Source organism: Galeopterus variegatus, unplaced genomic scaffold, assembly GCF_000696425.1.
Source record: "Galeopterus variegatus unplaced genomic scaffold, G_variegatus-3.0.2 Scaffold6178, whole genome shotgun sequence".
Classification (NCBI taxonomy): domain Eukaryota; kingdom Metazoa; phylum Chordata; class Mammalia; order Dermoptera; family Cynocephalidae; genus Galeopterus; species Galeopterus variegatus.
The window spans coordinates 50,901-65,131 of NW_007732289.1; the positions used below are offsets into that span (position 1 = coordinate 50,901).

Below are 14,231 nucleotides of genomic sequence, written 5' to 3' on the forward strand. Positions count from 1 at the left end.
GTCCCGAGGCGGACAGGTCAGGCTGGGAAGGAGCTTGAGGGCCGGGGAGGCCTGGCCAGTGGCACAGCCGCAGACCACGGTCACGTGTGGATCGGCTGCGGAGGGGACACAGGGCTGTGGGCAGCAGGGGCTTCGTCACCCTTCACCTCTAGGTTTTCTCTCTCACAAGTTAAATGGGTCCACGAGAACAGACGCTGGAGGCTCGCGGGCTGTACCGAATGCAGTGACACAAACGGCTGTGCCGGGCCGGTCTGCGTGGACGGCGCCACCCTCCGTCCTGTCCCGCAGGGCACACAGGCTGCGCTCGAGGGCCCCGGGTGCCTTGGTCACCACCCTGTGGATGTCCGTCTCCGAAACACAGAAGCGCAGCTTGTGAGACACTTTCCTGCAAAGGAAGTGGGGGTGACCCCTCGGAGCTGCGGCCACAGGGCCAGGACTGTCACCACCGGCCACCTCATTCGCAGGAGTCACAGACGCCCTCGCCGCCGTCGCTGAAGTCGCGGGCCAGGCGGGAGCCCGCGCAGCCTGGAGTGGACCGCGTAGCGCGGCGGCGCCCGGCACGGCGGCCGCGCGTGGGTCCGTTGCCGGGAGACGGGCCGGAAGGGGCGGGACGCGGACTGGTAGGGGGCCGTTGCTGTGAGACGGGCCGGAAGGGGCGGGGCGCGGGCTTTCCAAGGGCAATGGCTACAATGTAGCCTTGGAGCCGGCTCCGGCTCTGGCTAGCGCTCCTCCCGTCAGTGGACTGGGATTACTTGATTAAGGTTTACTATTAACTTCCAGGGAGAAAGGAAGGTAAAAATGGTTTGACTTATTTACAGCGTACATTTTATTTCAACAAGCACCGGACCCTTAAACTTTGTAAACTGAATCCCACATGCACCTCTCCCCGCTGATCTAATAAAAATCTCCCATCACTCAGAACTTCGACCACGGTTTATTGGTAAAATACAAATTTTTCATTATTAAGGAATAAAAGTTTTCAGCCCTGCTGAAGGTGCACCTGTGGTTTCAAGAGAATGACACAAGTCAGACCACACACACACACACACACACACACACACACACACACGCGCGCGCGTGCGCGCACACACGGGGCTTTTCCTTCTTAAATCTCATGGAAAACAGCCTCCAAAAACGGAGGGACTTGGAATTGGATGGAGATATGATCCACTCACTGACAACTCTAAAGGGAAAACGCCCAGAGCTGACCTGATCTTGGGAGGGGGCCACCCACCAGTGGGCGTCTTTCTGGTAAGGTAGCACATAAGCACGTGCCGAGGACTGGACAACACCGAGCACAGCTGGAGCTCAGAGGCCTGAGGGCAGGTGCAGGGACGGCCTGGAGGGACTGTGTTCCTTGCACACGCACACACACACACAGCAGCCGGCAGCTCACCCCAGCCTTGTGACTGCAAGTGGGCTAAGCGTGGTCAATGTGGGTGAGTAGGGACTCGACTGGCCCCAGCCAGACAGCAAGAGCCTCTCAGGCAGATACATTCCTGAGGTCAGAACAGGGGCTGAGGGTCCAGCCCAGAGTACTGTGCTGAGGGGCTCTCTGGCTGTGACCCTGGGATGCTGAAGCACGTGGCTCTTCTGTTGTGATTTCTCCAAACTTCCAGACAGGTGCACGATGTTCCCCCCACCCCTGTGGTGTTTTGGGAGCTCAAGCCTGTCACCTCCTCTGGATAGGGGGCTTGAGAGCAACCTTTGGGCCAACAACTCCCTTGGAAGAGAAAAAGAGAATTGATATTAAAACCACTTGCTACACAGGGTACAATTGAATCTTATTTCCCTTTACATTTCTTAAAATTTAGATTCTTAGTTCATCCAACAATATGATGGCCCTGTCCACACAATGATAACTGTGACAGCCGCAACACTAATAATTAAAACTTTATATAAAAGATGGAGCTTCTTACTTACAATAGTGTGGGGGAAAAGGAAAAACTGACAGCCAGTAGAAGCCACATTCACTAAAAAGTCCTCTGACGGATTATAAAGCAGAGGGGTTATAAAACAAGCACTAAAATAAGTCGACAGCTGGTGAGTTTTTTCATTGTTTTCAACTAATCATCAAAGTTAATCAGCCCAGAATTTAAAGGTACCTCTCCACCCTCCAGGACAGTGCCATAATCAGCCCAATGGGGAAGGCGGGTCTCTGCTGCCCCCACACAAGTGGACACCGCCCTGTGTGTGGGGAACTCACCTGAGCCAGGCCTGGCTGGGCCTTGCCAACCGCAGGCTTGACCGGAGGCATTGGGGGCGCACAGGTCGGCTTGACAACCTGGGAGGGAAGCAGACAGCTACGGTTGGATGCCAATGACTTCATGCAGGTCTACGTCCCAGCACCGTCCTTCTCTGTACCCGTCAGCAAATCTCCCCAAGGCCTCTGCTCTGCTCCAGACCTACCTGCAGGCTCCTGCCTCACTGGGCTGTTCTATAGGAAGACCCTCTGCAGCTGCCACCGCCCACAGAAGAAAGCCCAAACATCGCGGGGCCCCCATTTCCGGCCCATCTGCCCCCATCCCACCGTCCATATTACCCTCAAAAACCACCGAAATTGCCAGAATGTGGGTCTTTGGAAGCTCAAAACCAAGAATAGCTACTAAAACATACATTCCTTTGCAGTTCAGCTTTTCCCGGGCGGGAGGGGATGCTGGGCTCTGGGGCTGAGGCAGAAGGTAACCCACCCGATGGCAGGTGGCTCTGGCCGGAAGCCTGGGTGGGCGGAGCATCTAATTTTTCAGCAACTCCCCAAGGGTCCTCCTGAGCAGTGGGGGAGGCCCACTGGGTGGACTCCTCCCTGTAGCCTTTGCCCTGCCTCCTCCTGCCTGGCTATCACCACTTCCATGACCAGAAACCTCTATGCCCACCCTCACCCCCACGTCGACAGTCAAGACCCCCCAGGACTATTTCTTCTGCCTGCAACCATCCTTACTGCAACTCTAAAGTTAGCTTAAAAGAAGAAGTTAAAAGGGAAAGAGAAACGGAGGACCACAACCAAGCAAACACCGCGGCAGTGACGGCTGTGCCAGAATTCACGATGGATGCTAACACTGGCCTGTCCAAGTTTGTGCAGAAACGAGATTCAGTTTCAGTGCCTCCCCCACAATGTCTACTAACCGCAGAGGGAGGACAGCAACTTCACAGAGGAGAAGCCAGGTGGCATGTGGTGTCACCACAACATGACACGTGGCACCCGAGCCCCCACGCCAGCTCGGGGAGGACACCACGTGCCGTTCCCACCAAACGCACAGCGCAGCTCCCCCGCCCTTGCGCGGAGAGCAGCAGATGGCACTGAGGGGCAGGCTCCCGACCCCCAACGCGCAAGATGGGAGAGGGACCCCGGACCAGAAAGGGAAGCCAGGAGCAGCAGGCGTGACCCGGCGTGGCTGCCATCTCACTGTGTGGCGTGAGGACATGCGTGCTGTCCCAGAGGAGGCTGAGTGAGGGGTATGTGGAGACTCTGTGCTACTTTTGCAACTTCTCCCTAAGTCAAATCTGCTTGAAATTAAAATGAAAACACACACACACAAGCCCCTCTATGCCTGAGGGCAGGGGCTGCCTCATCCTGCTGCCTCCTTGGCCAGCCCTGGGAACAAACCCCTCGGACCTCTGTGGAGAGAGTGGGACTCGTCCTTCGGGGGCCGCTTGCAGCCGCACTTCGGGGAAGTCTCCTGGAGGGCCCCAGCTCTTTGTGCGCCTTCCCAGCCCCCACCTTGCCCTCCAGAAGCCCAGCGAGGTGCAAGAGGCCTGCCCGAGAGGACACCCAGCAACAGCGGGCAAGCGGGTGAGCCAGCAGATCCTTGGGAAGGGGGCACGCAGGCCCCAGAGTGACCACAGGGCTGTGCCCGAGTTGGTGCCCCAGGCCCCAACCTTTCCCACACAGCTCCCAGGAGTGGGAGAGGCCCCCGGAGTCAGACTCTCAGGATCTGCCAGGAAGGGACTCTGGCGATCACCTGGGGGATGTGGAGCCTATGCTGGGAACCAGAGGATTGGAGACCTGGGATGGAAGCCTCCATGTGCCAAGGCTCCAACAATTCATATTCTCAAAGATCTTTTCAAAACCACCAAAGCCCCACACCCAAGGGAAGTGATAGGATAGGCTGTCCCTGTAGCAAGTGGACAAGCCCCGCCTGCCCCTGTCCCGCCAGGGCCCTCATGCATGGCCACATCCTCTCACCTGCTTGGGCTTCAGCTCTGGCAGAGGCTTGGTGGGAGGAGCAGGTCTGAGCTGCTGGGGATGAGGAAGAGTCAGGACCCCATAAACCAGCCCTGTCCCTGTCTCGGTGCCTGTTCCTCCCCGACCTCACTGAATCTGTGCAGCGGCCACTACCCTGGGATCCCTGGCCCACAGTGCACAGCCCTCTGCAGACGTCCCCATCGAATCCAGCCGCCAGACACTCCACCTCCCAGGATGGCTTAAATGCCCTCCAGAAGGTCTGGCTGCCGCTGCTCACCTGTCCTGGTGCCTGCTGGGTGTAGACAGGAACTGGGAAGGCTGGGCTGGACGTGGCAGCTGAAGGCTGCAGAGGAAGGGCTGTGAGCCCAGGTCTTACCCTGGGATGGAAGGATGGGGTACTCCTCCCCCACCAGCCCCATTCAGCCTCGTGAACCCATCAGGGGAAGGAGCTTACAGCAGGAGGTAGCCTCTTCGGAGTCATAGAGGAAGCTGTGGGTCTGGGAGGCTGGCTGGGGCTGTTGGCAGAGACCAGCTCGGGGGATCCTTGTGTGGGGGCCATAGCCCTGGCCTTGGCTGGTGCAGGGCTGCCCCCGCCACGGAACAGGGGGTTGGAGAGCCCCACAGTGGTCTTGGGCGCTGCATTCCTGGGGAGGTGGCACAGGCCTGGTCAGGGTAGCCAGTGTGTCCTGGCTCCCGGGAAGGGGTCCCCAGCACCACCCCCCATCTGGCCAAGATCCCTCTCAGCCCCACGGACCCCTTGGCAGGTTCAGGGTGTGCAGGTCACAGTGGCCACCCACATGTCTCAGGGCACATCAGGCTAGCAGGAGGCGTGTGGAGGCTGCTGGGCAAGTCTGTCCTGCCGCAGCCAGCATGGGGGGTGGAGGTCCCCACAGGGTGGGACGAGTGGAGCTGCCCACCTGGGGCACAGCGTGAACTTGTGGGGCACTCCCGGGCTCGGGGTGTGGGGGACTCAATCTCACCTCTCTGGGTTCACCACACCCCAAACCTGTCACCAAATCCTGTTGCCAAAATCTGTTACAGCCTCAACCAGAGGCAGCAGGCCCAGACACTAGACCCGGCTGGGCAAGTTCCCCAAAATCTCCTGGACTTCTGGCCCAGGCCTGCCTAGTGTGGGTGGTCTAGGGGGACATCTAGCAGGAGCAGTGCTTGCCTGGGGCACCCCAAGTCCCCCACAGGGCCTCTGGTGTGAGGTTCTGGGTGCTTCTCAAACAGCAGCAGAGGTGGTTTCCCAGCAACACCCAGCACGGAAAGCGCTCGTCACACACTGGGGTGTCGAAACCCATGTGTCCTCACCGCTTCTGGCCGTGGCTCCGGACCTTGCGGTAGATGATGAAGGCTACCACGATGACCAACACGGCCACCAGGAACAGCACAGCCACCAGCACGCCGACCGGGAAGCTCCCAGACGCTGTAGAGACACATGGCTACAGTCAGCCAGGGGTGCACACCAATCCACGGCAGGGGGACAGGGGGGTCGGGGGGTCCATGGGAGACAGCCTTTCTCAGCCCCCCCTCGGTCAAGCCCTGGGCCCCTGGGGGCTCCTGTAGCTGCACTGGCCCCATGACCCACACACGGCCAAGGGCCAGTGGAACCCTTAGCAGAGGACTCAGTACATTACACCAGTGCTCCCAGCTCTCTGGTGACAGACTGGAGGGCTTGGCAGTGTGGGGCCCCAGGTCCACAGTGCCACAGGAACGGCCAGGCCAGGCCCTTGAGGTGCTGTGGACGCACATCCGCTCAGTGGTCACAGGGGAGGAAGATGCTGAGGGGTGGGTTGCCCTGAACTCCCGGGAGAGGAACGGCTGGAGGACTTTGGGCTGAGGATGCCCAGAGCCTCAGAGCTGGGCACAGCGCACGGTCACCACTCTCACATCTCCTCCTTCTAGGACGGGGCTTCCCTTCTTGTGCTGTCCAGAGGTGGGGACGTGGGCCCTACCCTAGACCTGTGGGCCAGACCCGTGAGGGATACAAACCTGTTCCTTGAGCACCATCTGAACTTGGACCCCAGCCCTGTCACAGGGGCCCCTGCGTGCCCAGGCCATGAAGGCTGTGGGTCCTGGGGATAGTCGGGGCCTACCTGCGCACACATTGTCCAGCAGCTCTGCACAGTCGGGCGGGGCCCAGCCAGCCTGGCAGTGACACTCCCTCTTGTGGTTGCACACCTGGGGGATGGCCAGGCCTCAGGGACAGGCTATGGGAACCATGCCTGCAGCATGAGGGGCCCTGGGCTGCTCCCACCCACACATGCTGACCACAAGGTGTGGTCAGGAAACCTTGTCCCAGGGATCACACTGTGCGCCGCAGCTGCACAGGCACCATTTGCTGAGGTCACCTGGGCCCGGCTTCAGCCCCGGGATGGGCTCTGCCAAGACCCCCACTGGCACAACATGCTGGGCTCATCCAAGCCTCCAGCTCCTATGTCCAGAGCTGTCATTGCCAAGGGCTCTATCAGAGGAGTGGGCGGCAGCCTTGACTCAGGGGCGACGGGGGGGACTGTCCCACAAGGCCAAACGTACCCCGTGGCTGTGGCACTTGGCAGAGCAGTTTCTGGACCTGTACACTTGGAAGTCCTGGCAGCGTCCTTCCCAGCAGACCTGTGGTTGGGGTGGGTGGTCTCTTAGGCAGTTGGTCTGAACACCCCCCCCCACTCTCCCCTGAAACCCATGGGGTAAGCTTGAGGGGGCAGCCATCTGCCAGCCTCGGCCATGCGGCCTGGTGCTGGGCTGGCCGACTCACCCTGGAGGCCCCTGGAGGACCAGCCCCTCTGGGGGTCTGCACCTCCCATCGCCCTCCTCGCTTTCTACTAAGAACATGAACAGGCTCTGTCCACACAGCCCACTCCGGCTGCCACCGAGGGTGGAAACGCGTCTGGAGGCCACGTGTGCCCAGCTGGTGTCCCTTACCTTTTCCTTGCCGCACTTGGTGCCTTCGGGCACCAGCTCGTAGGTGGCGTCAGCGCCCATGCCGAGAGCCTGGCACACAGCTGAGTGGGAGGTGAGGATGCAGGAGCTGCGCTCCGGGGGCTTCTGCCCCCCCTCACAGTACAGGACGCCACATCTGTTGACCCTGCGGACAGAGGGCACTTGTGGGCCAGCTCCAGTGGGAAGTGCTTAGGGGAGCCTGGCACTGCAGGAGGTGAGAGGCATGGTGTCCAACCCTCCTAACATGAAGACAGCTCGAGCTTGGGGGCCCTGGAAGGCAGGGAGGACCCCTGGAGCCTCCTGACTCCTTTGTTGGAACCATCACTTCCTGGGCCCAGGGAGTCTTGTCTCAGTCACTCACCTGCCTGTGCCAAGAGAACTCTGGCCCCTGCAGCCTGGCAACATGTTGTATGAGAAGCAGGTCTCTGCGGCAGGCCGGGCACCTATGGAGCCAAGAGCAGATCAGCCCATGGTGCACCCGCAGCACCCGACCATGGGGCGCACCCCAAAAAGTCACACCCGCCTCACCTGGTCCCCACAGCTCCTGGCACCGCTGGGCCAGCGTGGGGCAGCCCCCATTGAAGCAATAGCCCCCGGGGCAGGGCATGCCGTTCTCCTGAAAGGCGTCTTCCGGGCATGCAGGCTGCTGGCCATCGCAGAACTCCTCCAGGTCACAGGAGTCCTTCCGGGCACGGCACAGCTTGCCAGCTGGCTTCACCTGCCCAGCAGAGAGAGGTTGGCCTGGAACGTAGCCCAAAACAGGCCCGGGAGCTGATGTGTAGCTACATCCCAGCTGGGCTGGGGTCCCCGGGGGCGGTGCCTGCTCACCCTGCACTCGTGGCAGCAGTCGCCATGGGCACACTCGGCCCCCATGGCCAGCTGGCAGGTGGTGGCGTTGCAGCAGCGGTTGTGACAGTCCTGGGAGTGATGGCTACTGAGCAGGCTGCACATGGGCTCCTGGGCGGGCTGGCCTCCCACACCACGCGGGTGGAAGTGGGGGAGGGGGGCTGCATGGCCACCCGTTCTCCCAACTTCCTTAAGGGAACACACACCTGGGGGGGGCCACAGTCGCACTGCTCCCCACGCTCCACGAAGTGGTTCCCACACACGGGGCCGCCCACCAGCTGGTCGGGGTCCGGGGCGTTGGCCAGGCAGCCCGTCTGTGGCTTCTCCAGGAACGTCTCCAGGTCAGTCTGGCTACACTGGCTGAACATCCGGGGGAACCTGGAGCTGAAGGGAGGGGTCCCATCAGGGCTGCGTGCCAGCACTGCCCCTTCCTCCCCACAGCCCCAAGGCCTGGCTGTGCAGAGCCGGCGCCTCACCCGATGCTGGTGGCCATTATGCAGCCACCGCCCTCACGTGGCACGGGGCAGTAGCAGCCCTGGATGTTCTCATCGTGGTCCATGCCCAGGTTGTGGCCCATCTCGTGGGCCAAGGTGGATGCCACACCCACAGGGTTCTGGCTGTGGTCCTGCGGAGAAGGCTGTGCTCACCTGGGCCCTGCACACCTGTCCGCCCACCCGCCACCCTCTCCCCCCACAAAGCCAGCACACTTGGTGCTGCTTCTTGCCGACAGCACTCACAGAAACAAGCCTCAAATCTGTCCCCCACAGGGGGCGCCACTCACCTGGTTCACAGCCCCGGAGCTGCTGGAGCACATGCTGGACACTTTCGCCAGGCCCACGGTGGTCCCAGTGAAGTCGACCCCCCTGGAGACAAGAGCACCATGCACACCCTGCATGTGGTCCCACACACCCCTCTGAGCCCCTGCAGGGCTCTGCCGCCACTCACGTGATGAGCTGCACATTGTCATGCCGGGGCTGCCCCGTCAGAGCCTGTGCCCTCCAGGCAAGGAAATTGTCCAGCGTGACATCAGCCTGCGGGCTGACCTGGAACTTGTCCCAGTTGTTCCAGATCTCCAGGCCCACCAGGACCACGCGGAAGTTGAGTTCCTGATAAAGCTAGAGAGAGCGGGAAGTCGGGGGTTGGGCAGGGTACAGTGGGTAGCAAAGGCCCCCTCCTGTTCCTCTGCAAGGTGGGGCCCAGGGACAGGTGCTGGGCAGAGTCACAAGCTCAGAGCACAGAGCCCTGAGCTGGCCTCCCACCCACCCCAGCCACACCCCTCCAGGCGCCCCCCACTTCTACAGCCAGGGCCCTTAATGGGCAGGGGGCTGCTGTGAGGTCCTGGAAGCCCCCGCAGGGAGGAAGCTGGCAGCCCCAAGAGGGACCCCCAGAGGTAAAACGTGCCCATACCTTGTCCACGTGGTTCACCACCTCCAACACCCGACTGCGCACGGCCGCTCTGCTCCCCAGCATCTGGAACTGGGGATGCGAGACCCTCAGGCTGGATCCCCACAAACCCCTGCCCCGCCCTGCTCTGCCCCGCCCCACCCCTGTGCTTGTCGCACCTCTGCACTGTCTGTGACCACGTACAGCTCCACGTAGCGGGTGTCTCGGGATAGTGGCTGGTTCTGGGGAACAGAGACTAGAAGTCAGTCAGCCTCCTCAGCCACTCCAGCCCTTGGGGATCTGGGGCCTGTGCCCAGCCTCTGTCGAACGCTGGGAGGCGCCATCCCCAAAGCTGCCAGGCTTGGCCAGGCCCACCCGGGGATATGGACAGCAGGGGATGCCCAGGCCCACCCGGGCAGCACACAGGTGCAGAGGGAGTGTGGGGGATATGCAGGCCCAGGGAGGGGACAGTGCCAGCAGCGGCCTGCCACAGGGATGAAGTTGCTCACCCGGGGCTGAGGCCTGAAAGCCGCTGCGATCCGAGGCCCCAGGGCATGATCCAGGCTGGTGTTGCTGACCCCGCAGGTTACCCGCTTCTGCCGCAGATGCTGGGCCTGGTACACTGCATGCTGCCCCTCCTCGCCACCCCCATCCAGGGGCTCGATCAGGTGGATGGCCGAGTCCACCCGGAAGAAGCCTCTGAGGGGAGGGGAGCCGGGTGTGTGGTGGCTTCTGGTTAGCCCATCCCCCCACCTGCCCATCCGGGAGGGAAGAAGCCCTGAAGAAGAGGCTCCCACCCGTTGGCCAGCAGCCCTCAGGCAGGTGACACCCAGGCCCGAGGGTGCGGACGAGCGCTGGGGGGCCCTGCCTGCGGGCTGGTCAGGACTCACGGCTTGTAACAGAGCCCTGAGCAAATGCCTGTCTGCAAGAGCAAATGCCATGCACAAGAGTGAGAGAGGCCTTCTCCAAGTGCGGCCTCGGCCCTTCTCCACCTCACTTTGCTCTTCTGCAGAGTGGGGGTGCACTGGAGCCCTGGCACTCCACGTCCTGCAGGTCTGCACACCCACCTGAGGCCGGCGCAGGTGCTGAGGCTGGCAGCAGAGCCCTGGTGCCCCTCCACGTGGCCCTGATAGAAGCAGTGGTCCTGCAGGAGAAGCATGTCAGGGTCCACAGCTCCCTCCCCAGGATGCCCACCAGCCTTGGGAGGGCTCCCTGGGGCCCGTACCTGCCCATGCAGCTGCTCGGTCACCTCTGAGCCGTTGGCGGTTGTGTAGGTCTCCACATAGCCCAAGCCCAGCAGGTCCCTGGAAGAGAACCTCAGTAGCACCCAAGGCCCCCTCACACACACCCCCTCCCATCCTGGGGCATGGCCACTGCCGGCGTGGAGGGGCTGGGCCAGGATGCAATGCTCAGGACACGGGTGTGCTGAAGCCTGCCGGACTCGGCCAGGACAACCAACCTGAGAGGGACAGCAGCCCCGCTCACCTGTTCTTCCGCAGGTGCAGGGTGAAGGTGTGTCCTCCAGCTCCAAGGACGTAGCTCACACGCTCCGGGTATAGCCCCTGAGTGAAGAGGGGAGGGTCCAGGTGAGCGCCTGCCCCAGGGAATGCCCACCTCACACCTGGGGAGAAGAGCTCAACTGGGTGTGGGAGTGCGGCCTCCAACCACAGGCGGGGCTGCTCCTCAGGCAAGTAGAGGTGGCTCAGGCTGGGCTGGACTGGGGGACATGGGTGGAGCCCAGCCCTGGGGCAGGCCTGAAGGACGCTGGGCTCCTCAGTCCTCCAGGTCTCAGTTTCCCCATCTGCCCACTAAAGGATAATGATGATGATGATCCTTCCCCAAAGAAGTGAGGGGGAGGGACATAGCACCGGCCAGGCAGCCTTAGAGCCAGGGAAGCAAAGGAGTTGGGGAGGGGGCACACAGGCCCCTGTATGCCAGTTCTCCATCCCCCTCAAGGACATGCGTCCATCTGCTGAGGCTGCGGCTTCAAGGAGGTCACCGATCACCAGGGCAGGGCTCAAGGGAGAGCAGGGACCTGGTGGTACCCACAGAGCTGCCCCGGCCCCTCCAACCCCCCACGACACTCAGGCTTGAGCTCAAGCTTGTTGGCCCCTGTAGACAGTGTGCACCGTGCCCTCTGGGTGGGGTGAGAACCAGGGCTGCTGGTGGGTCTGTGGCCCTGCCACTGAGGTAAGGACAGGGCCACAGCTGCCATCCTCCCTGGAAATACACACACACATATCCCATGCATACGCCACACACACTGCACATGCATGCACACCCAGGCCCCAGGCAGCCGTGAGAGTGGGGGTGGGGTCTGTCAGTTCCCAGCGCAGGGAAACCCCGGGCCCTCAGGAAGGTGTGTCAACACCCTGTGGTGAGCCAGCCCCGCTGTGCAAAGAGGAAAAAGAGGAATGTGGTTACCAGCCCTGCCAAGTGAAACTGGGGAGTGGCCCGGGGTCAGTACCACTCCCCTCCCTCTTCCCTGAGCCCAGAGGCACCTCCAGGCTGGCTAGCAGGGAGCCCCTGGTGCCCACCCGGAGGCACAGTGCACGGCCCTGCCCACGAGTGAGGCAGGAGGAAGGAGATTCAGTGAAGCACCGCAGGATAGGACCTGTGCCCGCAGGCCACGCCAGGCTGCGAGCCCCCAAGACACCCATCCGGCCCCTCACAACCTCCTGGGAGGGGCATTGGGAGCAGGGTTCGCTTTCACAAGAAGAGGCTCTGGGAGCCACCAAGGGACCCCAGGCCAGCTTGTGAGTGGACAATAGAGACTTACCACACGGGAGAGCAGGGTTCTGCGGGCACGGGGTTCGGGCAGGCGCTGGGGCCGCACCACCTCGTATTGCTCCACATGTGGCAAGGGGTGGCCCAGAGTAATGACTGCAGGAGAGAGGGGTCACAGCAGGCTCACAGGGACCCTCTGCCCTGGGAGGTTTCCTGGCCTGCGTTGGCCTCCCCTCCCCTAGGTGAATCGCAGGATACCTCAGGGACCATCGACTGGAAGATCTCACCCCTGCAGCAGGTGGGCCAGGCCCCAGAGACCCTGCCCTGCTCCAGCCCTTCCAGGAGGCCACCAGGCTGCTGGCTGTCCCCGCCCCTGCTGCATCTAACTGGGGAGCAAAAGAGGCCTCCTCTGCGGGCTGTTCACCGAGGACTGGAAAATCCCTGGTAGCCAACAACAGACGCAAAGCCCCGCGGAGTTTCAGGACCACCTACCCAGATGACGGTCTCCTTCCTCTTTTGAAAGGCCATTGAACCCGTTCTCCTTACCGTCATCTCAGAAACCTCCAGCAGTAAAACCACTGGCCGCCAGCTGGGGACGGGGACAGCACACCGCCCAGGCCAGGAGGGCAGGAGAGAGGGGTCACAGCAGGCTCACAGGGACCCTCTGCCCTGGGAGGTTTCCTGGCCTGCGTTGGCCTCCCCTCCCCTAGGTGAATCGCAGGATACCTCAGGGACCATCGACTGGAAGATCTCACCCCTGCAGCAGGTGGGCCAGGCCCCAGAGACCCTGCCCTGCTCCAGCCCTTCCAGGAGGCCACCAGGCTGCTGGCTGTCCCCGCCCCTGCTGCATCTAACTGGGGAGCAAAAGAGGCCTCCTCTGCGGGCTGTTCACCGAGGACTGGAAAATCCCTGGTAGCCAACAACAGACGCAAAGCCCCGCGGAGTTTCAGGACCACCTACCCAGATGACGGTCTCCTTCCTCTTTTGAAAGGCCATTGAACCCGTTCTCCTTACCGTCATCTCAGAAACCTCCAGCAGTAAAACCACTGGCCGCCAGCTGGGGACGGGGACAGCACACCGCCCGGGCCAGGAGGCTCCCAGGAGCTGGGGTGGGGCCAGGGCCAGCAGCCCACCTTCCCTCCCCCAGCCAGGACACAATCTCCATGTGGCCAGACCGCCTGTGCTGCCCCTGCCTCAGCTCTCCTGTCGGCCTCCCCGCCCTGTCCGGCTGGACGGCCCCAGTGGATGGACAACGCCCCTGTGGCCCCACAGGCCGTCGGAGTGCCCAGCGGTCCTCGACAGCCCCAGGGAGACGCGGCGGGCGGGCCCGGGCCAGGCTCCCGACTCACCCTGCAGCCACAGTGCGCCGAGCGCCCCGAGCTGGAGGCCGCGCATGGTCCGCTCCGGGGACGGCTCCGCTCGGGCACCTGCGGGGATGGGTGCGCCCCGCCCCGCCCCCGCGTCCCTGCGTCCTGCGCCCCCGGGGCTTCCTCCGTATTCCTGAGCCCGCTTCCTGGTCCTTCATAAATGTGGACAAAATTTACGTGACGGGAGACGTGCGGGGCGGCGGGGAGCGGGAACAGCCCACCCTGGCCACTCTGCATCCTCCCGTGTACGGGAGAGGAAACCGAGGTACAGCCTCAGGAGCGCAGGTCCCCCCGGAAGGTGACAACCAGGCGGGTCTTGGAGGGGTGTGCCTTTAAAAGCTTGTCTGGTGGGTTTGGGAAGGGGGTGGCCCCGACTTCCTGGGGTGCAGAAAACTCCAAGCAGGGACAAGAAGTGGCTTTGTGGGCACAGGCCCAGTCCTGTAGGAGGGACACTCCACCCAAACCCTGTGCCCTGCTCCACCAGGCTCTTGAGGCCTCCCTTCGGAAGGGTGAGGCCTGGGCCAGCAGGTGGTCAAGTAGGGGGGAGCTGGACAGGTGAGGTCCCGGCCCCAGTGACGGCAGGTGTGGAGGCCGCCTGGGCTGCTCCTTTGGGCCATCCCCAGCCCTGCTTTGGGGGTCCTGATGGGTCATCCTACCAAAGCAGCAGCTAGATGCAGCTGCCGGCCGACATCTCCCCGTGTGCCCTGCAGGCTGGGGCCACCCCAAACCAGAGCCTGCAGCGATCCCTGTGGCCTGGCTCTAGGCTTCTCCAGGTGGACCCC

At 62.5% G+C, this 14,231-nt stretch overlaps 1 protein-coding gene across 1 annotated transcript; it reads right to left on the reverse strand.

Annotated features, from left to right (window-relative positions):
* Positions 1–1,573: 1,573 nt before the first annotated feature.
* On the reverse strand, positions 1,574–13,477 carry ADAM8 (ADAM metallopeptidase domain 8). Its single transcript, XM_008590519.1, has 24 exons — positions 13,432–13,477; positions 12,135–12,238; positions 10,841–10,917; positions 10,581–10,659; positions 10,423–10,499; positions 9,865–10,054; positions 9,535–9,597; positions 9,380–9,448; positions 8,918–9,087; positions 8,754–8,835; positions 8,449–8,597; positions 8,179–8,356; positions 7,955–8,044; positions 7,655–7,844; positions 7,488–7,569; positions 7,109–7,271; positions 6,722–6,799; positions 6,283–6,367; positions 5,498–5,612; positions 4,638–4,827; positions 4,461–4,526; positions 4,184–4,237; positions 2,207–2,284; positions 1,574–1,723 (listed from the first exon to the last, which is right to left on the reverse strand). Exons 1-24 carry the CDS (start codon positions 13,475–13,477, stop codon positions 1,673–1,675), a joined length of 2,526 nt encoding a protein of 841 aa, XP_008588741.1. The 3' UTR covers positions 1,574–1,672.
* Between the last annotated feature and the right edge of the window lie 754 nt (positions 13,478–14,231).

What these genes read in the sequence shown, in the direction of transcription:
- ADAM8 (XM_008590519.1), bottom strand. Translation starts at nt 13,477, where the DNA reads ATGCGCGGCCTCCAGCTCGGGGCGCTCGGCGCACTGTGGCTGCAGG. An exon ending in GACAATGTGCAGCTCATCAC is followed by an intron (nt 8,836 to 8,917) that starts GTGAGTGGCGGC and finishes TCTTGTCTCCAG; the next exon opens with GGGGGTCGACTTCACTGGGA. An exon ending in CCAGGAGCTGTGGGGACCAG is followed by an intron (nt 7,570 to 7,654) that starts GTGAGGCGGGTG and finishes TTGGCTCCATAG; the next exon opens with GTGCCCGGCCTGCCGCAGAG.